The sequence below is a fragment of the Epinephelus lanceolatus genome, chromosome 7 (genome assembly GCF_041903045.1).
Source record: "Epinephelus lanceolatus isolate andai-2023 chromosome 7, ASM4190304v1, whole genome shotgun sequence".
NCBI classification, from domain to species: domain Eukaryota; kingdom Metazoa; phylum Chordata; class Actinopteri; order Perciformes; family Serranidae; genus Epinephelus; species Epinephelus lanceolatus.
In genome coordinates, this window is record NC_135740.1 from 40,808,662 (window position 1) to 40,833,148 (window position 24,487).

Genomic DNA, 24,487 nt, shown 5'->3' on the forward strand with positions numbered 1-24,487 from the left:
AATGTCTATTGATTGCCTGAACGTGTATTTTTAACTGTGTGTGTTTGTGTGTGTATCTGGGTATTTATTGTTATTAAGCAGCTTCATTTAAATTTGTCTTAATTTTCCGTGGTGTGTTTACATGATGTTACAGAACTGCATATTTAATGGATTCAATGGACAGACAATTGCTGTTATGACACAGTGTCAGGCCCACATGCTCTCAGAGAAAAATATTTTTACGTCATGATCAGAGAGATTTAAATACATCGGACTGAACGGATTTTACTGCTCAAAAATTGGATAATTGAAAGCAGCTGCTGCTGGGTATGTGTTAAAGATACACAGAGAGACAGAGAGAGGGAAGGAGAAGGTGGAAGGTGGACTATTGCACAATGTTTCTGTCAATTATTAAAAACTTACTCTGAACGCTGCTTTGTCACTTCATGTTCTGCCATCCCAAAACCTATGATATTTCTTTAAAAGCTTACCTGAACCAACCCACGGGTTGTGGGTGAACCCGCCAACCCGGTCTCACTCCGAAGTCGTCTTAACCGGCACTTGATTAGTGACTTTTGGCGTCAGACACTAGCTATGTTTCCATCCAAAAGTGATTCGAATCATTGGGAAATGCGCATTAAAAGAAATACAAATCCTGTGTGTTTCCATTAAATGTACGGACTTTGGTGAAAACAACGAACTCGCGCAAGTTTTCCGCAGAACTGGAAACAACACAAGTCTTGCATTCTTCTTCTTCTTCCTCTACGTTTTCTGGCAGTTGGCAACCAGCTTGTAAATGCATTACCGCCTTCCCGACCCGGAGTGTGGAGAGAGGTGCGCTACGTCAGACTTAATTCGAACATAACTGTTTCCATCCCCCGTTTTGCGAATCAGCATTTTTGCGAATCAACCAAAACCCGGCTAAAGCGAGCGTATTTTAGTTTGTGCGAATCAGGGGATTTTAATTCGAATTTTGGCGTTTCCATCATAATTTTCTGATGTGATACTTCTAGATGCACATCTAAACAGGCTGATGGAAACATGGCTATTGATGAAAAAGCCATCCTGTCACGTTGCCATGATACACAGTCGGTCGCTGTTACCATTTAACAGCACCCAACGGCGTCAGGGGGAAACGCAGCAGTACGACAATTGAAGTTAAGGCAGTGAAAGTCAGAGTAGGGTGGGAGGGATGGCGGATGAGTCCAAAAGCAACTGACTTTCACCAGGAGGCTGGTGTTCACTTCTTGTGTGACTGTTAAGCCGGGAACTGCCCATTGGTTCGACATCCCATTGTTCCGACCATATTAAACCCATTGTTCTGAAGTCCGTTCCGAAATCATCATGATGCCCTGTGGTGAAGGTCTGGTTAGGTTTAGGCACAAAAACCACTTGGTTAGGGTCAGGAAAAGATCATGGTGTGGGTTAAAATGAAAAAGAAAGTGACAAACACATAAGCCGTGAGCCTGCTCCGCCTCAAGCCGGTCGCAGCGCACCATACACCCGCCGCGAGCTGTTCAGCACCGCGGACAGTCGGACTAATGGGATGTCGAACCAATGACATGGACCCGTTAAGCCAAACCCTGTTATTTTTTCCTAAACCCATCCACATGCTTTTGTTGTTGAAGGAAAGAAAACATTAATTTGCGGTGTTGTATTGACGAAGTGTGTTTATTTTGAAAGAGACTGTATGTAAATGGTAAATTTCCTGTGAAAACAGAAGTGTATTTTGAAAGAAGACAATGCATGTAACAAGCTGAAGTTGGCACAGTGTCCCAGAACGCCAACACACCCAGGGTACCCTGCACGCTGTATCTGGACGTAGAAAGTCCATGGCCAAACGTTGATATGTGATGAGGTCAGAGTGAGAATGTGTTGGACCTGCGCATCACTCCTAAGGAATCTCTACAAATGTAAAACTGCTCATTTAACTGGTCTTGAACAATGTTTTGCAGCAAACATATTTCTCATGCTGTATTGTTTTTATCTTACCTGCCTTGGTCAGCACCACCTGCCACATTTCAGCTTTTCAAATAAAAATTAAACTACAGGCGATTTTAAATGAACTTTTAAATGAACCACCAAAATCACTGAAAACTGAAGCTCTTCACGCTCATCACTAACGAGTGTCTGCAGGTGAGAGACTGAACGTCCTGGGCTACAGGCAGTAAGAGGTGAACGGAGTGACAGGGACATGATCAAGAGCCACACATATAATGATAATGAGGACAATTTTAAATAAAATTATAAATACACTGACGGTCAATTAATAATTAAATATGTGTGTCAGCTGAAGTTTCTAAGGCCCTTGAAAGCCAGTTGTTACTTCCAGCGAACTAAAAGCTCTGTGCTCCAGAGGATAGACCTGCTCTGCTCCCATAATTCACTCCTCACTCACTGATTGAACCCGACAGGTACTTAAGCATTGGACATGCAGCGGAGAATACACATCTTCCATAGCGCGTTATTCCAGACAGGATCTGCCTGCTGCAAATCAACAGATTGAATTCTGCTCTCCGTTGGCTGATGGAGTCCGGCAGTTTTAATTGAGTTGTTTAGTGTCTTCACACTGGCAATTTAATCCTGGTGTCAGTGTCAAAGGCTGGAGCTGGTGGGGAGAGAGGCCGATTTTAACTCTGGAAACAGGGAAACTCAGCTGAGCGTTAATTACAAGTGATTATCATCCATGGGCTGGTGAATCCCTGGAGGCCGGGGTTATTGAATCTGCGTTTCAGAGGGGAGGTGGATTTTAAATCCTCTTTTTTTGTGCAACTTTAAAATGAAAAAACAAAAACAGAAAATAACATGCTATTGGTAAAAAAAAATACTTTGTTTTTCTGTCCAAGCACTCGAAGTGGGAACAAAAAAGCAGCAGATCACCAGGGAGTGTCTTTTTGTTTGCTGGTTTGTTTTTGTGCAAACTAACAGTCACACCAACCCCTTCCTGATAATTAACATTATCAGTTGCCTTTTCAACAACTTATTCACTGAAAGTTACATGTTAATTAAGTCCGCTCTTGAAGGTTTAACATTTGTTCTAACGTCATGCCAATTTTGTGGGTGCCATGCCATTGTTCTGACAGCCCAGAATTACAAAGCCCCATTAGTCCACAAACTTGAACTGACAGAGCTGAGGGAGAGCACATAGGGGCAAGTCTATCAAAAACATACATTGAGGAAAGAAGCAACGCCTGCACACTTACTCCCGCCACACAAGTTTAATGAAGACTACTTGGATCTTTGTCAGGTCCTATCCATCCATCCATTTTCATCCACTTATCCAGTGCTGGGTGGCGGGGGCAGCAGGCCAAGCAAAGCACCCCAGAAGTCCTTCTCCCCAGCAAAGCTTTCCAGCTCCTCCTGGGGGACCCCAAGGCGTTCCCAGGCCAGATGAGATATATAATCCCTTCAGTGTGTTCTGGGCCTAACCCATGTCTTCCAACCAGTGGGACGTGCCCAAAACACCTCTAACAGGAAGTGACCAGGAGGATCCTGATCAGATGCCTGAACCATTTCAACTGACCCCTTTCAACGCGAAGGAGCAGCAGCTCAACTCCAAGCTCTTTACCCTATCTCTAAGGCTGAGCCCAGACACCCAATGGAAGAAACTCATTTCAGCCGCTTGAATCCACAACCTCATTCTTTCGGTCACTACCCAGAGCTCATGACCATAAGTGAGGCTTGGGATGTAGATGGACCAGTAAATCGAAAGCTTCTCCTTCCAGCTCAGCTCCCTCTTCACGACAGTCCAGCACAGCAGCGGCATCACTGCAGAAGGGGGGGGGGGGATTAACCACTTTCCAGCAGAGAACCATGGCCTCAGATTTGGGGGGCACTGACTCCCGACTGCTTCACACTCGGCTGCAAACCGCCCCAGTGCATGCTGGAGGTCACAGTGTGATGAAGCCAACAGGACCACATCATCTGCAAAAAGCAGAGACGCCATTTGTCAGTTCAGGTTATTAATATGTTTTAAAGCCCATTTCTTTGACAGCCCATTGTCCCAAAAACAAACACCCATGGCTCTGAAGTCCCTTTTCTCCAAAAATACACACTCCCTGCAGTCAGTTTCAGTTTCGCAGTGTGAACCAATGATCCCAAGTTAAAACACCACATATTTGCATTTACTTCCTTGTGCAACAAACGTACGTAGTTAGGTTTAGAAAAAAACATACTGATTTAACGCAACATTCATACAGGAAGCGAAGACTGAGCTCCTGGGTGAAAGTCCAATGTTTGTTGAACCCATCCACCACCCCTCCAGCGCTCCCTGTAAGCACTTTCCAGCTCCTTTAATTATATCGTTGTCCCCGACATCCCATCTTTCTCTCCATGTATTTCAGCTAGCTGGAGTTATGTTTAAATAGAGTTTGAATCCAATATGTGTGAATAAGACAAAAATAATGTTGTGACAGTGTGATTTATCATGTAGGGTCACGAATACCAAAGTTTCCATGCCCAAGTTATGCCCCACTACTACTTTTAAATTGCACTGCATTTTTGAGACGGAGCGATGATGGTGCTATACTTTGTGAATGGTCACTTCATGGAAACTTTAATTTGGGTCCTTGAAAAATGTGTAAGTAAATCAAACACAGTGCGTTCATGCCCTTCGACATGACAAACAATCACCTCAAAATGAATACCTTTTCATTCCTCTTGTGGTCACTCCAAGGCTCTGTGATGTCACTCACCATCCCAGGGGAAATTTAGACAGCAAGGCTAACACAGAAACTAGCCTGTGGTAAAAATCACCTGTGTTAAATCTTGTAAGACCGATTTGAAACATGACGCATACAGATTCCTGGTCATTGTGGACAGTCTGTTAAAAAATATTTTTGAATTGATTTATTTTTACAGCAGTACATTAACAGACACAGTCGATGTATGGCTGCTTCACATCTGCTTTAAATGTCTTATGGTGCTTTAGAAAGAAGTATTCTGAAGTATTTCTATCAGTGGTGGTAAACCGACCTGTTTTTGTATTTTGAGTGACAGTCTGATGAACATTTACAATGCACAGATAATACTTTTAAATCGTACTTTCCATGGTTACACCACTAATTACACCCTGGAAAAGAAAACATACCCATAATTGACCTTGTCACGAAAAAGAAGCACTCGGGCTTTAATAATGCAGCAGGATTGCACATGAATTATGGTGCTGTTAATTTGATACAGAGTGATCCTTCCCTGCTGCTGTAACTGTCCGATATAGATTCCCTTCAGCTCTCCAGCTCCCAAATTGGATGTTTGGAGCCCACAGGGTGTTGGTGTTCTTATTAATGTGGCCAGTCCAAGCAGCAGGGAATCGATCCAGCTGTGATCTGACCACCAACACATCTGTCCAACCTCCACTATCCCTTCTTTCTCCTCTGTAGGAACTTCTGCAGTCATATCTGTCTCTGTGTGTAGCTGTGCTTACACTGCAGCTAAAAGTGTCACATTTCTGTTTTTCCTTCACATGTGACGCAGACGTGATGCCGTCTAATCAGTGTGAAGAGTGAAAGGCTGCTATGTTCCCTCCTTTAAATACGAAGAACAAAACTGCAGCATGACATGTTGAGACAAGATGTGACGTATGTTTGAGCTCCTGTAAACAGAATATGTCGGGATGACACCTGAGAGTTGTCACAGTGTCGGCACCAAAATATTTTCAGTTCATCTGAATCAGTGTCAGCAGAGAGGACAGAAATAGAGAAATAGTGACAGTTTGACGAGACCATTGAAATAACTGAATTCATTCAGTTTATTCAGTTCATTATAAACATACAAGTTTAACATTTTGCTAAATACGCTCTCTTGCACATAACACAAAATGTTAATTTATGAGCTTCTTTATGCTGAGCTGAGACAGAACAAGTGTGTTTCCTCAAATGCCAAACTTTTTCTTTACTAAAAATCATTTTACTCATATTTGGAAACATTTTCCTGCTGCTGATCTATGAAATTCTGTAATCAGATGTGAACTTTCTCACTTCAACCAAAAATTATTTTTAACCTCCTGAGACTCATTTTGGGTTTACTTTATTTTATTCTACTTAACTTGAGCCCTTTTTAAACAGGAATTGTGCAAATTTGCAGGAAAGCCCAATCAGTCTTTTTTCAGCATTGGCAGTATAAAAACAAAATCGGGGAGTGCAGCAAAATACCGCCTACCTACTTTTGTTTATACAGAATGCACCTTTTTCGGGGCAATGGGGGGCGTGAGCAAGTAACAAAACGTGTAGCTCAGCGTGTGACGTAAACAGTGACGTAATCCGAGGGAAGCCGCAGCTGGTCAGTCCTTCGGCAATTCTCTCATAAGTTGCCTGTTCTTCATTGACCCCATCATCTGACGGTTAATGGCCTCTTCGTTTGTGAGGACAAGGAGGGCGCGCAATTCCTTGTCTCCCCAGTTGCTCATCTTTACAGTGTCTGTCAGGTTTGTGTTTCCCTCTTGCTACTAGCTGCTCATTCCTGCTATCAGCTGTTTCCTGTTTATCCACCGCCAGTGGGTCGCACGTGCGGCGTCATCAACAGCTCCTCCCACAAGTCATCAACAGCCCCTCCTGTGACGGAAGGGCGCCTCCTTCTTTTTAAACCAAAAGGGTTCCACCAATATGTCTACCCTACGAGGCGGAAAATTGGGCACCTCGGATCAACTCGCCAGTCCGGCTCTGTGTGTCTAAATGCTCACAGCTTGCCGGCAAAACGGGCCAAAATTCGCAGACAACATTCAGCCACAAAATAAACCTGAAAAGCTGCATATCAGAACGAAAGTACAGAGAGACCTGTTTGTAACGGTGTCTGTCGTATAGTACCCCAATTGTAATTTTTTTTTTTTTGTCTTTCTCCTTTTCATTAATTATCATAATTATTACTATTATTATTAGTATTTATTGTTGCTGTTTGTGTTCCTCTTTATTTATTTTTGTGTACATGTGTGTGTGAGTGTGTGTGCTTTATTTTTTCAATTGTTTTAATACAGATCGTCACCATGTATGTAAATATTTTAAAGAAATTGCCGGACATTGATACATATTTTATTCTATACGTTTGTATAATGTTATTTTCATTCTATGTGATTTACTTAATGTGGTTTTATTATTGTTCTTGTTTTTTTATAAATACGTTGTCTTTTCTGCCTTTTTTTAGACACCAATTTTTATCTGTAAAGCATTTTATATTTTCTGTTTAACAAAACAACAGTTGCTTGCTTTTAACCTCTTTTTTTAAATAATAAAATATCTGTGGTGTATTCTGGATCTGGTTTATGTTAGGTTGTTGTGTTATAAACTCATAGTCATGTAAATGACACATTATTAAATTAATCATCTCTATCGTAAGCACACATCACTGTAGAGGCCTTAGATATGAATGTATTTTTTAGTACCCACTTGCTCTCGCTCTCCCTCTCTCCCACACACACTCTCACACACACCTCGGAGACACCTAATTGGCCGCAGTGTCAGGTTTGCTCGTCCTCCTCCATGACGCCTGCCTGGTAGGCATACATCAGCTCAGGATTAACGGCAGACGGAGGTCAGCACATAATCACCCCTGATGAATATGGAGGAGGGCCTTTGGGTTTACATGGGAGGACTGCCAAAAATGATAACGACCCCTCCTCCAGTACCTCCTGGGGGACCCATACGCTCTCATCTCAAGGTTGTAACTAGAACAGTGGCAATGCCTTTATGGGGGAGGGCAGCATCGGAGCCTCTCTGCCTCTAAAGTCAAGAGCTAATGTGATACACACCAAAAAAAAAAAAAAAAAAGCCTCGGGTATGTTCTGAAATGTGATCCGTGTAACATCATCTGCAAGTCAAAGCTTAAACATCAATCTGTGATACAGTAAAGACTTTATGGTAAAGGTATATGGATGAGACAAAGCAATTCAAAACTCGTGCATATGACATTTCACCACCTTTCACCGATGCTAATTTCTGTTGCCGCATTAATAGTAATTGCCATTATGTGTTAGCATTAAGCTAACAGACTAAGCTCTAGTTATTTGCCACATGGTTTTAGCAGTTAGAATTAAAGCTGCAAGTGGCAATGAACGGGCCCTCACACTGGTGTGCATTTCGGGGACACTGGCAGAACGCCGGCTGACGTGGATGTTTATTACTGTGCCAATATCTAGACCAGTGATACTGGTTTAGTTTTCGTACTGAAGTTTTTGTACTTTTAATGTAAATAAGGTTCTGGGGTGCATAAAAAGCAATATAGAGCAAAACAGAGCACGCTTACCAAAAAAGTTGGGGGCGCAGAGGTCTGGGCTAAGCCTTGAATGTCCTCACATCCTTAAAATGGCCCTGCGTACACCTGATGTGACCTATACCGGCCTGTCCTTTTGCAAAAGTGCCCTCCGAGCAAACCAAGTGTGTAGGATTTAAGGGGATATATCGGCAGAACGTTTGTTTTCTTTAGCGTATAATCACCTGAAAATAAGATTTGTTGTGTTTTCGTTACCTTACAATGAGCCGGTTATATCTTCATTGGGAGCTGGTCCTCATCCACGAAGATCACCGTGTTGCTCGACCATGTTTCTACAGTAGCCCAGAACACACAAACCAAACACTGGCTATGGGGCCTTTTGCATTTTCACGTTGGCTACCGTAGTTAGCAGCCCCTTCACGACGAGCACCATCCATAAAACAGAAGCTGCTTTATTCAGTGTTTTTAAAGGGAATGGGATCTGAACTCTGATGAGCCAGTGTTAAATCTGATTGTTGAACTTCACACAACTAGTAACGACTCCATTGTTGTCACAGTAATAACTAAATGAAACCTTAAATAAACAATACGGCTCTACAATGAATACATGAATACAGTTACTGACTGAGTGATCATGATGATGGAAATACCTAGGCTGCTGCATTGATTACTGTTTTGCATTAGAAACTGTTGATTAATAAGTAATCAATGCACAAATAAATGCTTATTTAAATTAATGAATTCATGCAGTTCATGTGAACGTACTTAAACTATTTAAAAAAAATCACTCAAGTCATTAATTTCACAACAGTAGAAACAGTGAAGAAGTTTCATCATGTTTATTACTCAGCTCAATAAAGTCACACTTTAATGCAGTCACATTACATACTCTGTTTTATAATATACTCTATAATATATAAGTAATATATGCGTTTGTCATTTTTCAACCTGGCCCCTGTTGTCACATGTTTTTGTGTTTAGACTAATGGGAATAACAGTTTTCCAAACTGGTTCTGTATCGAGTGAGAACATGAAGCAGGTTCGCTCAGTCAATTTATGTTCAATAAAGTGCTTATTTTTACCACTGACAGGCTCAGATTATCATTATAAGTGTCTGATATCATAATGAAAAGGATCCAGAGATAGGCCTTTATATTTAACCAGAAACAGCCCTGAAATCACCATTGCCAATCACACCAGACTCAATTTAAATTGAGAACAGGAATTTTATCATTGTGAAGCACAAGACGAAACCATTGAATTGTCTTTCTGCAGTTTTAACAATCACCAACTCTGGTTTGGTTGAAACAAACTCTTAGTTCACCCAGTCAGATGTGAACATATACTGCCTCTAGGCACGCTACAATGACTGTCTATCTAAGCGGAATCTGGGGGGTTTGGCGAATTACAGGGCGGTTACTGGTTTAAAAAAAGGATCTTACTCTTTAACAAAAAGGTTTATCTCCATAGGGATCCTTTCCATAATGTAATCACACACATAGAATAATAATCTGAGCCTGTCAGTGGCAAAAACAAACACTTTTAGAGGACGTAAATAAAGCGCTCCAGGGATTCCATTTTTCTGTAGGCCAGCATGGAAGTTAAAGTCACCCTGGTTCCCTCATCAAAAAGCCTGTTGGATTTTTCCATTGGATTTTGGATTGTTGCAGAAAATAAGGTCTGTGGCAAGGTCCTGTGCGTAGAAGCACACACACTTCCATGTCCTCTCACCGCGGATGCTGTGATTTGATGGTCTGGTACTCATTGTAGCCTACTCTTGTAAAACCCAATAATAATAATAATAATAACAATTATAATAATAATAATATGCCATGCTTAATAAAAAATATCTGAAAAACAGGTAATGTCAGCCTGAATTACTCGCGTGCATCCCTGGTGCGTCCCTCGGCCTGCGGCCTCGTGCATGCGACCGAATCACAGCCGTGATGATATCACAGTACAACATCACTCCCTCTCGTGTGACATTGCTTAATTATCCAGCTTCATAATCATAATTTTATATTAATATTATTTACATGTTGTATGTTTGCTTTTTAGTTTATAAAGAGTCGATACCAGCCGCCTGCTGTCCTGATCTGTGAGGCTCCAGCATTTCTCCTGACAGCACGAAGAAGCTTCGGCTGTTACTGAGCTCAGCCACTCAGAAACAGATAAAAATTCAGCTGACAGAAAACACGAGTCTATTTTTAGTGGCTGGACTGAATTTCCTAATCACCTCCAGGTCTCCTGAATGAATAATGAACTGTGTCTTGTCAGTAAAATAATATCACAAACCCAAACCAAGGCCTGAGCATCCAAAACATGTTGGTGGTGGAAAAAAACTCCAAATCTTATCATTGCTTTTTTTTTTTTAATGCGGTAGTTTTTGACCTCAGTGACCATTATCATGCAACCTTACACATCTCCCATCTGAGCTAAAGGGAGGCTGTGAATGAGGAGGGTGAAGTTGCTGAGTGTCTGATGGAGATAAGGGGAAATGACTGTGGCCGAGAGACGCCATCCTTCAGCCTGTCACACCCTGCACTGCCCATATTAATTAGCCTCAATAACTCAGCAGCTGATCTGAAGCAGCCACCTCTGGAAAAAACAGAGGAAGAGGAGTTATCGACATCTCAGGATGCTGCTATCTCTACACAACAACAACACACTGATGTGTCTCACCTCTGTGATATGATACAAACATAATGATACAGACAGAAGTCAGAAGTCGTAATAATCCAAAGAAATTAATTTTAACAAAATTTAATCTTCGTTGTACTGCCCATGCCTATGCTGCAGATTTAATTTCCTGAAATTCATTTTTTGATCATTATTCATTACATTTCTTTTAGACAACAGAATTATGTATCCAAATAAATCATTATCATTATTTCATTACGTATAATTCTACTAGGCTCTGAAATTCAGTCCTCCTGAAGTTGAAGTAAGTGATAGTCACGTAAGAAAATAAGATGAGATCAGAGAACTTAATTACGTATTATTATGTGATGTCGTTTATTTTAATCATGGTGTAATATGGGAGCTGATAACCATCAGTCAGTTCTGCCTCAAATTAATGTCTTTTATGAGATGCCCATATTACTGTAGATGAGAATAGCAAAATGAAAGTTTCACCATTTGTAAAAAATGGTAACAAGCAGCACGAGAGGACGGCAGCAACACAAGATGACCACACATCCTTGAGCTGCATCCCCAAACATTTTTAAGAACATTTTTATGTGGGCCTTTATATTTTTATGGCAAGGTGGCAGGTGGTAACGCCTGGTCCAACAAAAACGTTTTGGCATGAATGCATGATTTACTGTTCAAGGGAAACTTAAATATTTCTAAACCTGGATCCTATTTTTCCATGTTTCGGGGTCTCATGTTTTTTGAAGTGGGTCCGAAATACCGCCATTCAGAAGGGTTGCCACTGAGAAATGATGATTAAGTTTATTTTATTAGGATAAACCCCTTGAAATGAATCACCTTGTTTTCGAGGGGGTCCTAAAAAAATGTCCCTTTTCCGACAGTCCACCATCCCAAATTCTGGTCCGAGTCCTGACAGTAAGCTATGGCGAGCCTGTAGAAGCCATATTTCCCATGCATGATGATTTTCACCAGGGACGCACACGAGTAATTCAGGCTGACATTACTTGTTTTTCAGGTATTTTTCATTAGTTAAATAAGCAAGGCTGATTAAGAAATGTTGAAAAATGAGGACAAAATAGATAATTTAAGCATTTTATTTGTCTTCCGCCAACAAAAATAGTTCCCTCAGGACTCCGCTGTCACCGTTGCTATGTAACGCAGACATGGTGTGCCAGGCACTTACACGACTCTGCCTTCTGATCTGACAGTATGTTGCTTTTCTCCAAGTCATTGAGCTCCGCTGATGAACTGACAAACCTGGATGTGTGCTCAGATGGATTCAGCTTCTCCTCTCCCTCATCTTCCTCTGATGACCATTCATAGTTCAATTCAAAACTTATTTTAGGAAATAAATCCATATTTTTGGCTGTTTGACAGTGGATGAATTAATTAGCCTACATCGCAACTGCTGACCTAACTGACACTAACCGTCAGTTTTGATTTGATTGTTGATTGCAATCAGCTGTGAGGCGGAGTGATACATACACAGTGAAATAACCATGATGTTGTACTCCAATATCCTGTCATCTTTTTAGCCACGCTAGCAGCAAATCTCCAGTGACGTCACTTGACTCTTCCACTATGTAGAGCTAAATGTCCGGTGAAAGCTCTGAGTATTTCGGCTGTTCTTCTATTTTTAAACAAAAGTATTTGGAAGTATTTCTCATGTCATAGAAAACACAGAGAGCATCACCATCTTAGTTTTCTTAAGATGGTGATCATGGTATAACTGCCTAACATTAGCATGCTAGCATTGCCATTATGAGCCTGTTAACATGCTAATGTTAGCATTTAGCGTAGCCGGAGAGCCACCACGGTTTTAGACGGACACATGTGCGAGTACCAGGCTCTCAGTTGTATGTTGTATGGAAGGAGATTGCTAAATACACAATTAAGATCGTTGTTGTGAAAATAACGTTAGCCTTGTGTTCACAAATGCTTGTTTAAAGAGGAAATAGAAAACTTTTGTGCAACCTACCGCACTAGCTTGCAAGCTAACGCTGTCTCCTTATCAGCTCTTTAATCATAGACTAGAGAATATAGCAACTTGCACCACAGTTCATTTTAGGAGTACCACTGCAAGGAAACGTGTTCTTTGTTTGGGCTATCATTTTGAAGTCGAAATTGACAACATTTCAGCTAACTGCGCTAGCTAACGTAACATTCAACGCAACGTCACTCACTGCTGTCACAAGTGCTACGCCCCCTTTTAGGTGAAAGTTTTGAACTCGACCCGGGAGAGATGCTAGTCGCGGCTAGGAGTTCATAATGCCGAAAAGTTGATGCGTTGTTCACTGCACAGCAAACAGTTTAAAAAAAACAGAATTGCAGTTTTCTTTGCTCCCGGATAGAGTGAAGAATGGGGAAAGAAGAAATCTGTGGCTCACAGCCACCAAACGGCAGGGTAAAGACGGAAAGCTGTGGGATCCAGCCAGTCACTACACCTACGTCTGTGGCAGGCACTTCATCACAGGTTAGTTGGCTAACCTAGCCTTAGCTAGCTAGCTAAGGTCAGTTGATCTCAACAATAACTTGAGATATTCAAAGCCAAGAAGTTAATTCTAATGAATGTTAAGTAATAAATCAACAGGACAGTGATCATAAACCAAGGAATAGCTCCTACAGCAAAATGTTTAGCTATAGTAACGTAGCTAGCTAAAAGTTAGCCTCAACTGAGACTCAGTGAATGTTGTTTTTATGACTTATTGGACATTGCCATTATAATAATAATTGTCATAATCATAACATGAACAGTCATGGAGTCTCAGTTGGTCATTCGTCCACAGGCTGGCAGCTGAAAAGGGCACACACTTCCTATTATTTTCACTTTCTCATCGTACCGAAGGCGATCAGGACCTCTTAAACTCTTTCTGTAGCATGTAGCCTGACTGGCCATTTCATCCGAAGGGGAAAGACTCAACTGAATTGTTTTTATTTACATTTTATGTGTGTGAAGAGCTCTGATTTTGAATTTGCCGCCGGTCAAAATCCCATGTTTCTATTACCTATGACGTCACCGGCGCGCGACCCATTGTAGTCCGTTGTAGTCCCGTTGAAGTCATGTAGGCCTGTAAGCCCACAAATATTTATCCATATCTCATAATGATCAGACTTTAATCCTCTGCCTGACCCTCCCTGTGTCCAAGGACATTTATTTATTTCAAAAGGTCTGGGCTATTTAATTGTTCTATATCATCATGCTATTTCTTAATATAAGCAGGGGATTTTAATACAAAGAAAATAAAAAATACATAAAAATAAAACTGTCCAATAAAACACCATCATTATGACCAAAAAAATCCTACAACTGAATCAACTGCAGTCTCAACAAAAACATCATTGAGTCTCTGTTTTCTATGACAACTTTTGCCATGTGACAAATATAAAGTGTGTTATCAAGCATTTATCAAATATCATGTAACAAATTAATGTAACGTCACAACTATATTATAACGTTTACTGCTTATGAATGTTAAATGTAGGGCTAAACAGTGTGTCATCAAGTCGGCAACTCCTTTTTTATCCTCAGCAAAACTGCATTGAGATGTTATTTCAGAATTTGGATACAAATAATCAACCAAAAACTGTCTTCAGTCCAACAGACACATGTGAGTTGACCCGTATGAACAGCCTGCTGGGCACACCTCCAATTTGGCACGGCTTTAAATCTTGTACCACTGCCAGGCTAAATCATTTGTCTACAAGGGTAGATCAACGATAATCCATTTTACGCCATTCAGCAGCAACAAGGCCTGTGAATGGCATCAGTAACAGATAACGCTCTCAACAAACAAAGCCCCTGTTGAAAAACTGTCTTTACACAATCAGGCGGAGCATAAATTAATTTTTATTTCATCACTGAGACGACTGTTTTAAATGTTTCCATGAGTGTGTGATTTTGTCGACTTGATTGTATGTGTTTGACATCATTTCTGTGGCTCTATTATTCTACCAACACAACAATACTGTGAGTTAATCTCAGGAGTCCCCATGGTTGTGGAGAACCTGGGAAAGTGAATAAGTGAATGGTTAATGGTGGGAAAAGCAGCGCTGAGCTTGAAAAGGATGAGGATGGTGATGAAACCAGAGTTTGAGGATGACAGTAAGTCGTTCCTTTTGTTTAAACCGCTGTGAAAGCAGAGCATGGTAGTTTGAAGGTACAGAGCGTTCTCTTTTTATTTTACTATCCAGCCAAAAAAACCCATCGGCTGTCACTTCCTCTCTCCTGGAGCTTTGCTGCTCCGTGTCATGGATAATGTATCACAGGTCCTTGAAAAGTCCTGGAAAGGTTTTGAAATGTTGTCCAATACAACACCTGGGAACCCCGTAATCCTCCAGTCAATGCACCAAGATACTTTCATGGTATTTGTAGCTACAGACCTGGAATAAGCACAGCAAAGTTTGCATTTTGAAATTTTGCAATACGTCTCACCTTTTATCTCGGTCATGTAGCGCTGTTACTCATTTAACCTCAGTGGGAAGTTAATCTGTGGGAAGAGGGAAGAGAAACCACAGAAGATGAAGGTCTGCAGCCTGAGAGATAACCTCTCTGTGATAACTCCACTTCTCTGGTGAAATCCAGTTTGCTGGTTTGAATAAAGTTGGCCGAAAATTACCTGAAATGTGAAGTGAGGATGTGAACGTACAGGTCAAGATTTTTCCAGACCAATCAGAGCTGAGTTTACATCAAATGTTCTGATGACACGAGCAAAAGGAGCATCCTGTTTTCTGCACAATATATATGCTGCATGAACATCTTCATGTGAACATTATCCTGCTGATACAGACGTCTTTGTACCTTCTCCGAGGTAAGTGCGCATTTAGAGGCTATTTGAATATTATTGAATATTTATCTGTAAATTTTCTGCACATTCAACAAACCCATTTATTCATAGTTTTTGGGCAGATTAAAATAAGAAATGATCTAATTAAAAGTTAAATACACAGATTACATCAAGAAAATTTTGCGCACGCTCCAAAGGCAAACCACAAATAATATTATGGATTTAAGGCTCGATCTTTTCCAAAAAAATTAATGGTTTTTAATGTTATGAGCAATGTTTGTGGTCATTAAGCTGGGTTTTAATGTAACTAAAATAAAACTTAATCAGGCACAAGTATGCATGAATAATTCATTGGAGCATACTTATAAATACTGTTTTAAAGCGTTTTAAAAAGTCTTATGGACTAACTTATGCTGATATGTTAGTGTATTTGTTACTTTACAAACATCTATAAATGTCCTCCCTTTACAGGAATAACTGTGAGATCGTTATCAGAATGGACATGATGGAAATCGACGACGACGTATATATAAATAAGAACCTCACATTGGAGGGCCTCGTTACCAAAGGTTCAGTATAAACCTGAAAATTTACGGACACAGAATATTGAAAATATTGGGCACAGCTAACATAAAGTGTAATCCATTTGCTTTGGCAGCCCAGTCTCCAGAAGAAAATGTTTGTTGTATGTTTCTGCAAACCATGAATGAATACATCATAAAAATGTATTCATAAAATTTTGAGTATCAAACAATTTTTGTTTTTCTACATCTTATGGTGGAAATATCTTCAATTTTTTTTTCAAAATTAAAGTCCTCTGTGATTTTAATTCTTATACTGGCGGAGGGAAAATGCACATTTCTACTGTGTCCCCCCAAAATCTGCGCCTGTAGTCTCACACCTATCACATCAACATTTCTAAAGCGATTAAGTACATGATCTGACTTAATCAGAGGAGGGCATAACGGATGGTGCAACACGTAGGCAAGACACCTGCCAAGCTGCAGAACACTTTTTAAGACCAATAAACAAAACTGGTTGGTTTTTAGTGAGTTGTTGTTTTTACAGTGGCTTTTTAGACACCAAATGTGGGTTTTATCCACTGAATAAAGTGTCACAAAAAGCTTTTTTTTTTTTTTTATACACGAAGACATTGACGGCTTCTTTAGCCATGATTGTGCCACCAAAACTGGGTTTTAAGCCAAAACATCATCTTTTCCTTCCCATAAACCATGATAGCGAATATGAAAGAGTAAAATAAAGCAGATATCTAAAGTAAAAACTAAACTCCAAACCACAGAGATTCAATTCAAAGCGACAGCCGTACTGAGAGCTTAACACTCAGAGACTTTTCAAAACACCTGTCTCTCTGGTCTCCTGCAGACAGAGGTGAGTAGTCTTGCAACACACATGGCCTGTTTGAGGGGAGAAAGGGGGGCTTCTGGGGTTGGCTACAGGCGGCAAGATGTCACCACTACCTGCTTTTGGACCTACTCTGGGGATGGTCCATCTCCGGCACGGCTTGGCGGGTTCAGCGTGTCTAAACTGACTAGTGATGTGTCATTCGCAAACGAGTCGGCTCTCTTTGTAGCAAACTAGAAGAGCCAACTCCCGTCGGGGAGAACCGAATCTTCAGCTACTGCTGCTTAGCTCTGCTGAGAATCCATGTAGGCAGGGGCGGGACTTTATTTTGATTGGCACATCATGCGGCCAATCACATGTGAGGACAGTCTAGGATCATACCATTATGTGAAAGAAGGAAGGGGGCAGACGCTCCAAAGACTGTGAGTGTAGTGGTATAGGCCAGGTACACAAAGTGTGACAGAGAGACGGGGGAGCTGGATTTAAATGCAAGCACGTCAGTGATATTGGAGACTGCAAAGCTGAGTGCAGAATTTGTAAAATGAAAATATCCACCAGAACAGGGTCAACAACAAACCTGCACAGACATCCTAGAACTGCCCACCCATCTGTGCAACTGGAGGGGAGAGAGCACTGTGGATTTTTTTTTGTAATGAAAAAAAAAAAGCATAAAAATGAGGCTTTTTTGAAAACACTGAATGAAAAATTGCTTACCAACACAAAAAACGTTCATAATTGCTTAAATATGCTAAAATAGAAGGCTCCGAGTGATACTAAATGAAGTGAGTCGGCTCTTCAAGAGAGCTGAGCCAAAAGAGCCGAATCTTTGAAAAGAGCCAGACTCCCCATCACTAAAACTGACAATACAAAAATAAATCGGAATGGCATGGCTTTACTCAGCGCAGCCAAAAGTGACAGTGGAAAAATGGTACAAGTGGTTTTTGTGCCAAAATATAAATGTAAAGTTTCGACGTATCTGCTACAGAATAACTACAAACATATTCATGGTTTGCAAAAACATACAACTTCTGGCAGTTGCTTTTTAAAACTAACCTGTTGATCGACTTCAATTTTGAAGAAATATTCATTTTCATATAAAAGCAATTTGTGCTGCTTTGTATTGTATTGTACAAGTATTTCATAGAAGCTTTTATATTTGGGTTTCTGAAGAGCTATGAGGATGCTTCTGTCTCACAGGCAGAATCTGGTGAACAGGCAGCCCTGCATGTTTAACTGTTCTCTTCTGATTTAGTGGATTTTCACAGAAGAAAGAAGCCCTCTAGATGTGTGACCGTGTGTCTTGGATTACTGTGTGCTCTCCTGTTGGCTGGCAACATCGGACAGTTTATCTACTGTAAGTGTTGTTAACACTAAAAATATGAATAATGTATTTAGCAACTGTCAACTGGCCTTTAATGTTTGAGAAACAAGACGATGTAGCTCCTCCTGGGCGACCCCAAGGCATTCCCAAGCCAGACGAGATTTGTATGATGCCCGAACCACCTCAACTGAAGGGGCAGCGGCTCTACTCCGAGCTCCCTCCAGATGTCTGTGCTCCTCTTTTGGTCATTACCCAGAGTTCATAACCATAGGTGAGGGTTGGGATGTTGATGGACCAGTAAATTGAAAGCTTTGCCTTCAAGCTCAGCTCCCTCTTCACCACGACTGACCGGTGCAGCAGTCGCTTCACTGCAGAAGCCGCACCAATCTGCCGATCCATCTTAAGCTCTCTGATACAGTCAAAAATTCATTCATAACTTTTTGTACAGGCCAACTTGAATATTACAATAATGAAGTCAGGGTATCAAAAAATCCCACGGCACACCTAGTTTGGCATTACGGCACACCTTTCAGAACCACTGAGCTAAGCACATCTTTTTCATCTCTTTGCATTTCACAGATGAGGTATTCAGCCATCACCGGTCAGAAGACACAACACAGGCCAGCTACATTCAAGGAGATCAACTGCAGAGCCGTTATGATGCTTTAACTGCAGAGAGAAAAGAGTTAGAGGACAGCCTGACTAACCTGACAACAGAAAAAGACCAGTTGCAGCAAAGTTACGACACCTTAAAACAAGACAGCGATCAGTTACAGTCTGATCACAATGATGTGAAAGCAAGCAAAGACCAGCTGCAGACCAATTACAACAACCTGCAAAGAGAAAAAGACCAGTTGCAGCAAAATTACGATTCTTTGACTGCCGAAACACATGAGTTCAAGGCCAGTTTTAACAATCTAAAAAATGAATGGGACCAGTTACAAGCAAGTTACAACACCTTGAAACAGGACAATGATCAGTTACAGACAAGTCACAATAATCTGACAGTGAGCTATGACCAGCTACAGACCAATTACAGCAACCTGCAGAGAGAAAGAGACCAGTGGCAGAAAAGTTACGAAGACTTAAGACAAAGCAAAAATCAACTAGAGAGAAGCTGTTATGACATGCAGATGAATCTCGACAGGTTACAGACAAATCACAATGAACTGACATCAAGTAACAAAGTGCTACAGAACACATACAGTAAACTGCAGAGAGAAAGAGATGAGCTACTGACTACGTTCTTTACGCTGAGAGCAAACAGAGATCAGTTACAGAACAATTACACTTCACTAAAAAGGAACAACGACCAGCTGCAAAGAACCTACGATACACTAAGCACAAGTAAAAATCTCCTTGACATCAGCTACACTTCACTGTGGAAAGACAAACAACAGCTGCAAACCCGTTATAATACTCTGAGGAGGGAAAATCAGCAGTTACAGACCAATTACAGCAGTTTGATCACAATCAGAGATCAGTTAGACAAGAAGATCAACAAAGTAACAGGTAAGATGTTTGTCATTACAGTTTGATTTAATACACAGGTGTTAGGCTAACTTTTGGTAAAAACCTTTTGGTGATATTTTGTCCATCTTCATGTTTTCAATTCGCAGCTAAACCCTGTCAGGCGGGCTGGAGGAGGTTCGAAATCAGCTGTTACTTTGTCTCAACTTTGACGAGAAACTGGACGTTGAGCAGAAACGCCTGCATCACAGAGGGCGCCGATCTGGTCGTCATAGACAGCAGAGAGGAACAGGTGAGGAAGAGAAAGAGAATAAAATGGAAGAGATCAAAAACATGTTGTCTTTTACTGTTTTCATGTAGCGGTGTTGGCTACGTAATGACTATGTAAAGAAATCTGTCACAAGCAACATCAGCTTGTTTCAGAGGTAGAAAAAAACAAAATGGTCATAACATATCCTCGTACAATGGCTACGAATTTGCACCCCAGGAATGACATTTAGTGCTTAACGCAAAGTAGAGTTAGTTGTAGTTTCCACGTGGCGTTTAAGCAGGTGTTTTTCTTACCCTTCGCAGTGTTTCTCAGTGGCGTTTGAGCAATCAGTCCCGTGTGTTTTTACCGACCCTTTGCAACATTTCTCAGTAATGTTTGCACCATCGATTCCAGGTTTTTGTAGCGACCCTTTGCAGTGTTTCTCAATGTTTGAGGCCATCAATTGCAGGTATTTTTACCAACCGGTTGCAGTGTTTCTCAGTGGCGTTTGAGTCTTAGATCCCGAGTGTGTTCACAAACCTTTCGTGGCACTCAGGTGTTTTTCAGTGACTGTTCCTGCTTTTCCAGCAACTTTTCTGCCACCAAAAATGATCTCAGTGACGTTTGAGCCATTGATCCCAGGTGTTTTTACCAACCCTTTGCGGCTTTTTCAGGAGGGTTTCAGCCACCAAACTCAGGTGTTTTAACTCAAGACATGATCTCTACATAACCTCATTCACCCCACAAAGAACATTATGTAAAGTTACATATTTAACGTAAAGTTACAGAGGTAAGGTTTAGGGAAACAGAGTTAGTGTGGTTAGGTATCAGAAAAGAAACATGGTGACAACATACCTTAAAATTACTCAGAGTGCACACAGTTCTGAACCCCTGTCTTCTCTTTATTTTTTGATTCATCCACCACCCCAACCTACCTCCTTACAGAGGTCGCTTTCTTATTTACTCCCATCCATCATCTTAAAATGTAAACAGTCATTATGTGCACAGAATTATCAGCTCATTTCCTTATGACTTAGTTCCTGTGTTACTGCACCTGTATTCAATTTGATTTAAGTCATTCGTCACATGATATCATATGATTTCTATCTATCTATCTATCTATCTATGTATCTATAAACTCAGATTTTTCAAAGAGTATTTGTCTTTTAATCATTCCTGTCCTCTGTCTGTGCTACATTAACAGGAATTTGTCAACGGGTTACTGCAAGTAGACCAAAATGCCTGGATTGGTCTGACTGACAGTCTTGAGGAGGGGACTTGGATGTGGGTGGACGGGACCCCACTCACGACAGGGTAAGTTTTAACAGCTAGAGTGTACGACCTAAACTATATCATAAATTCATGACATCAGACATAACGAGCGGACAGGTTACTTAATTAATCATCTTTTAGAGACGACCTCTACACCCAAACAATGGCCACATGGTACACACAAAACACTTACTTCACCTCATGGACGTTGTATCCCCGTTTTGTTACGCCCCACCCTTGGATGGCCCCACGGGGCTAACAAAACTCCATCACTGACCCAAAATGACCACATAAGACAAATCCATGGGATTTATTAACAAAAAAGCAAACAAGACAATAAAATCCCAAGCTGCGAGGCAGCAGGACCACAGAGCCTGGTCTCACTCTGAAGTCGTCAAACTTTGGCACTTGGGCAGTGACTTGCAGCATCAGAAACCAACAAAAAAAGGTGTCCTTTAACGTCGGCATGATATGATGTTTGCCGTTATAGTTTAACAGCACCTGGCAGCGTCAGACAAGGAGGCAAGTTAAGTAGGCGACAGTCTGAGTGGAGCGGGTGAAAGGGGTGGTGGGTGGGTCCAACAAACACGGACTTTCACCTGAGAGAGCGGTGTCCGTGTCCCGTACCGTACCTTTCCTGTACTGAGGAACTCTGCAGCTCTTTAATTTTCCATTTCTTTCACTGTTTAGATCCTTATATTGTATTTTAGAAAAGCTGTCAATAACCTGTAAAACAGCCAACAGTCATTAGGCAGTTAATATCAAGGGTCAGTGGTGATTTTAACCGCGTACTTTGTAGAAGACAGAGGTCACATGATAATAATCTTATGTGAACTGAAATCCAATAAATGTCAAAATTAATTTTGGTTTTGCTCCCTCATGAAATAATGCATTATTACAAAATGTGGAGGAAGGTTTTGAATTCATTTTACCACAAAGTACAGCACATTCAGCTCGATGTGGTCTGCTCTGTCAGGAGGTGATGAACTGTCAAACTAAGGCCCTGCACAGCGGCGTCTGCAGAGACGTTCACATACACTGTGTGGATGTATTTCAAAACACACAGAGGTGGTGATGGGGGCGGTTTAAAAGATAACATGAGGGCTCTACACTGTCTCCTATGCAAATGAGACTAAATCAGAAAATCCTTCAATCACAGTCTGAGTCAGAAACAACAGTCAGATCAGCTGAGAAACAAAAACTGAGCATCTGAGAGAGGAGTTAATTGTTTCTGTCTCTGTAATCTTGTCCATCAGGTTCTGGCAACCCGGGCAGCCTAACAGCTTCAACGGGAACCAGGACTGTGGGGAAATTGTGCAGAAATCAGTGGGAGTGGGAGAATGGAACGATGACGGCTGTTTTTCTCAACAGTTGTGGATCTGTGAGAAATGAGATCACAGTTATTTACACAGTGGCTTTGGACTGTGGTCCTAACTAGGGATGGGTATCGTTTGGATTCTGCCAATACTACTACTCTTACCGATACTGCTGATCGATCTGGTACTTCAACAGTACTCTTATCGGCTCTTTTGTTTTTTTTATTAATACAAAAAAAAAGAAACAAATTAAGAACAGAATTAACATTGCATTTTCTATGTATGTAAGTGCATTAACATCCTGCTACAGCATTGTTTGGAATTTAATTTCACTTTTTAATTTTGTATATAGAGCCCAATATCACAAATCACAATTTACCTCAGAGGGTTTTACAGCACATGACATCCCTCTGTCCCTGGACCCTCACAGTGGATAAGGAAAAACGCAGAAACCTGAATAAATTACTACTATAGACTAGGACATACTCGAGGTGGACGGGGTAATGGGAGATGAACTACGAGCTAGGTGGTTGAAAACAGTGCATTTCTCTGTCTATACGTGGCGTAATTTTGCTAGATGTTTCATAAGATTGCTCATGTTTCTGCCCTCACATGCAAAGGAGTTGTTGAGTATAACCAAACATACTCTCTCTGCCATTGTCACTGAGTGCAGGGCCTCTGATGCAGAACATTGTTAACAATTTTATAAATGTACTGTTTAGCCGATGCTTAATGTTGGATGTAATGAAATATGAATCACTTTAGATATGTTTGCAAATTACCGTGTGTGATTAACGCATAAAACTGAAAATTACAAATAATGTAAGTTACAAAATGTGCATTGTATTAATGATTTACTGAACCACTGTAATGATTACATGACACTGGCAGAAATGACTCTGACATATGTGCTGAAAATGTCTGATCTGTTTCACCCAAGTTATCTTGTAAATTAGAAATATATTTACTCCTTCTCTGAGATTGAAAAGTACAGAATCTAAATATGGATGTGCAAATATTGATTTTTTATTTTTTATTTTTTTATTTTTTTTAGTTTAACTACAAATGTTCCCTCCCTCAGCAGATGAATGTGAAAACAGTCTTGTAGTGAAACACTTAATCACACATCCCTCTGCACAGTGAGCGTAAAACATCTAACTTAAGAAGAAACAAAACATGTTTCTGAATGAAACAGGACTTTAAGTGATATCTTTATACATCATGGTGAAGGGTACATGTAAGTAAAGCATTTAATCATGTAAGTTAAAGGAGAGTCATACAAAAAACAAGAATACATCAAAAACAGCACAACTGGGATCGGGACAGAAAATGGTATTAGAAGGAACTTTAACTTGTGCATCCCTATACACATTTTTGTGTATTTTGGGTTTTGATTGTGCGATTATTTTGCCTGTGTTCCTGCATATGGTGTGATTTCAAGGTCAACTTTAATTTAACCCTTTAATTCACTGTATAAAAAAAAATACTGCCTAATCTATCCCTGGACACATTTTTGTGCTCATTGACTTCCATTAAAACCACATATTTTGATCCTGTGGCCAGTAGACCATAAATGTATATAAATATGTATATATATATATATATGTACCCAGCGGGGCAGCCCTCCCCCTCTCTGCTCCAACACTGACTGACAGCTGACTCCACTCATAGCACTGGCGATCTGAACCGGTCAGTGGCGAAAAAAGCACTTTTAATGCGCAAACTTATACGGGACGCATTTGCCCCCGTTACCGTTTTAGCTTGTTTCGCGGCTCCCAGTTGCATCCGCCTCCCTCAATACTGAACCAATTTTAGAACGAGTGGTACCTATGAATCACACACACACATACACATGGGGAAATAGGGCTCAGGTTGAAAA

At 40.8% G+C, this 24,487-nt stretch overlaps 1 protein-coding gene across 1 annotated transcript; it reads left to right on the forward strand.

The window, feature by feature from the left end:
* The first annotated feature begins 15,416 nt into the window (after positions 1-15,416).
* On the forward strand, positions 15,417-24,159 carry LOC117261292 (uncharacterized). Its single transcript, XM_033633649.2, has 7 exons — positions 15,417-15,641; positions 16,089-16,186; positions 18,232-18,333; positions 18,880-19,812; positions 19,920-20,062; positions 21,225-21,334; positions 22,549-24,159. The coding sequence occupies exons 2-7, from the start codon at positions 16,114-16,116 to the stop codon at positions 22,682-22,684; spliced, it is 1,497 nt and encodes a 498-aa protein (XP_033489540.1). The 5' UTR covers positions 15,417-15,641; positions 16,089-16,113; the 3' UTR covers positions 22,685-24,159.
* The last annotated feature ends 328 nt before the right edge of the window (positions 24,160-24,487 follow it).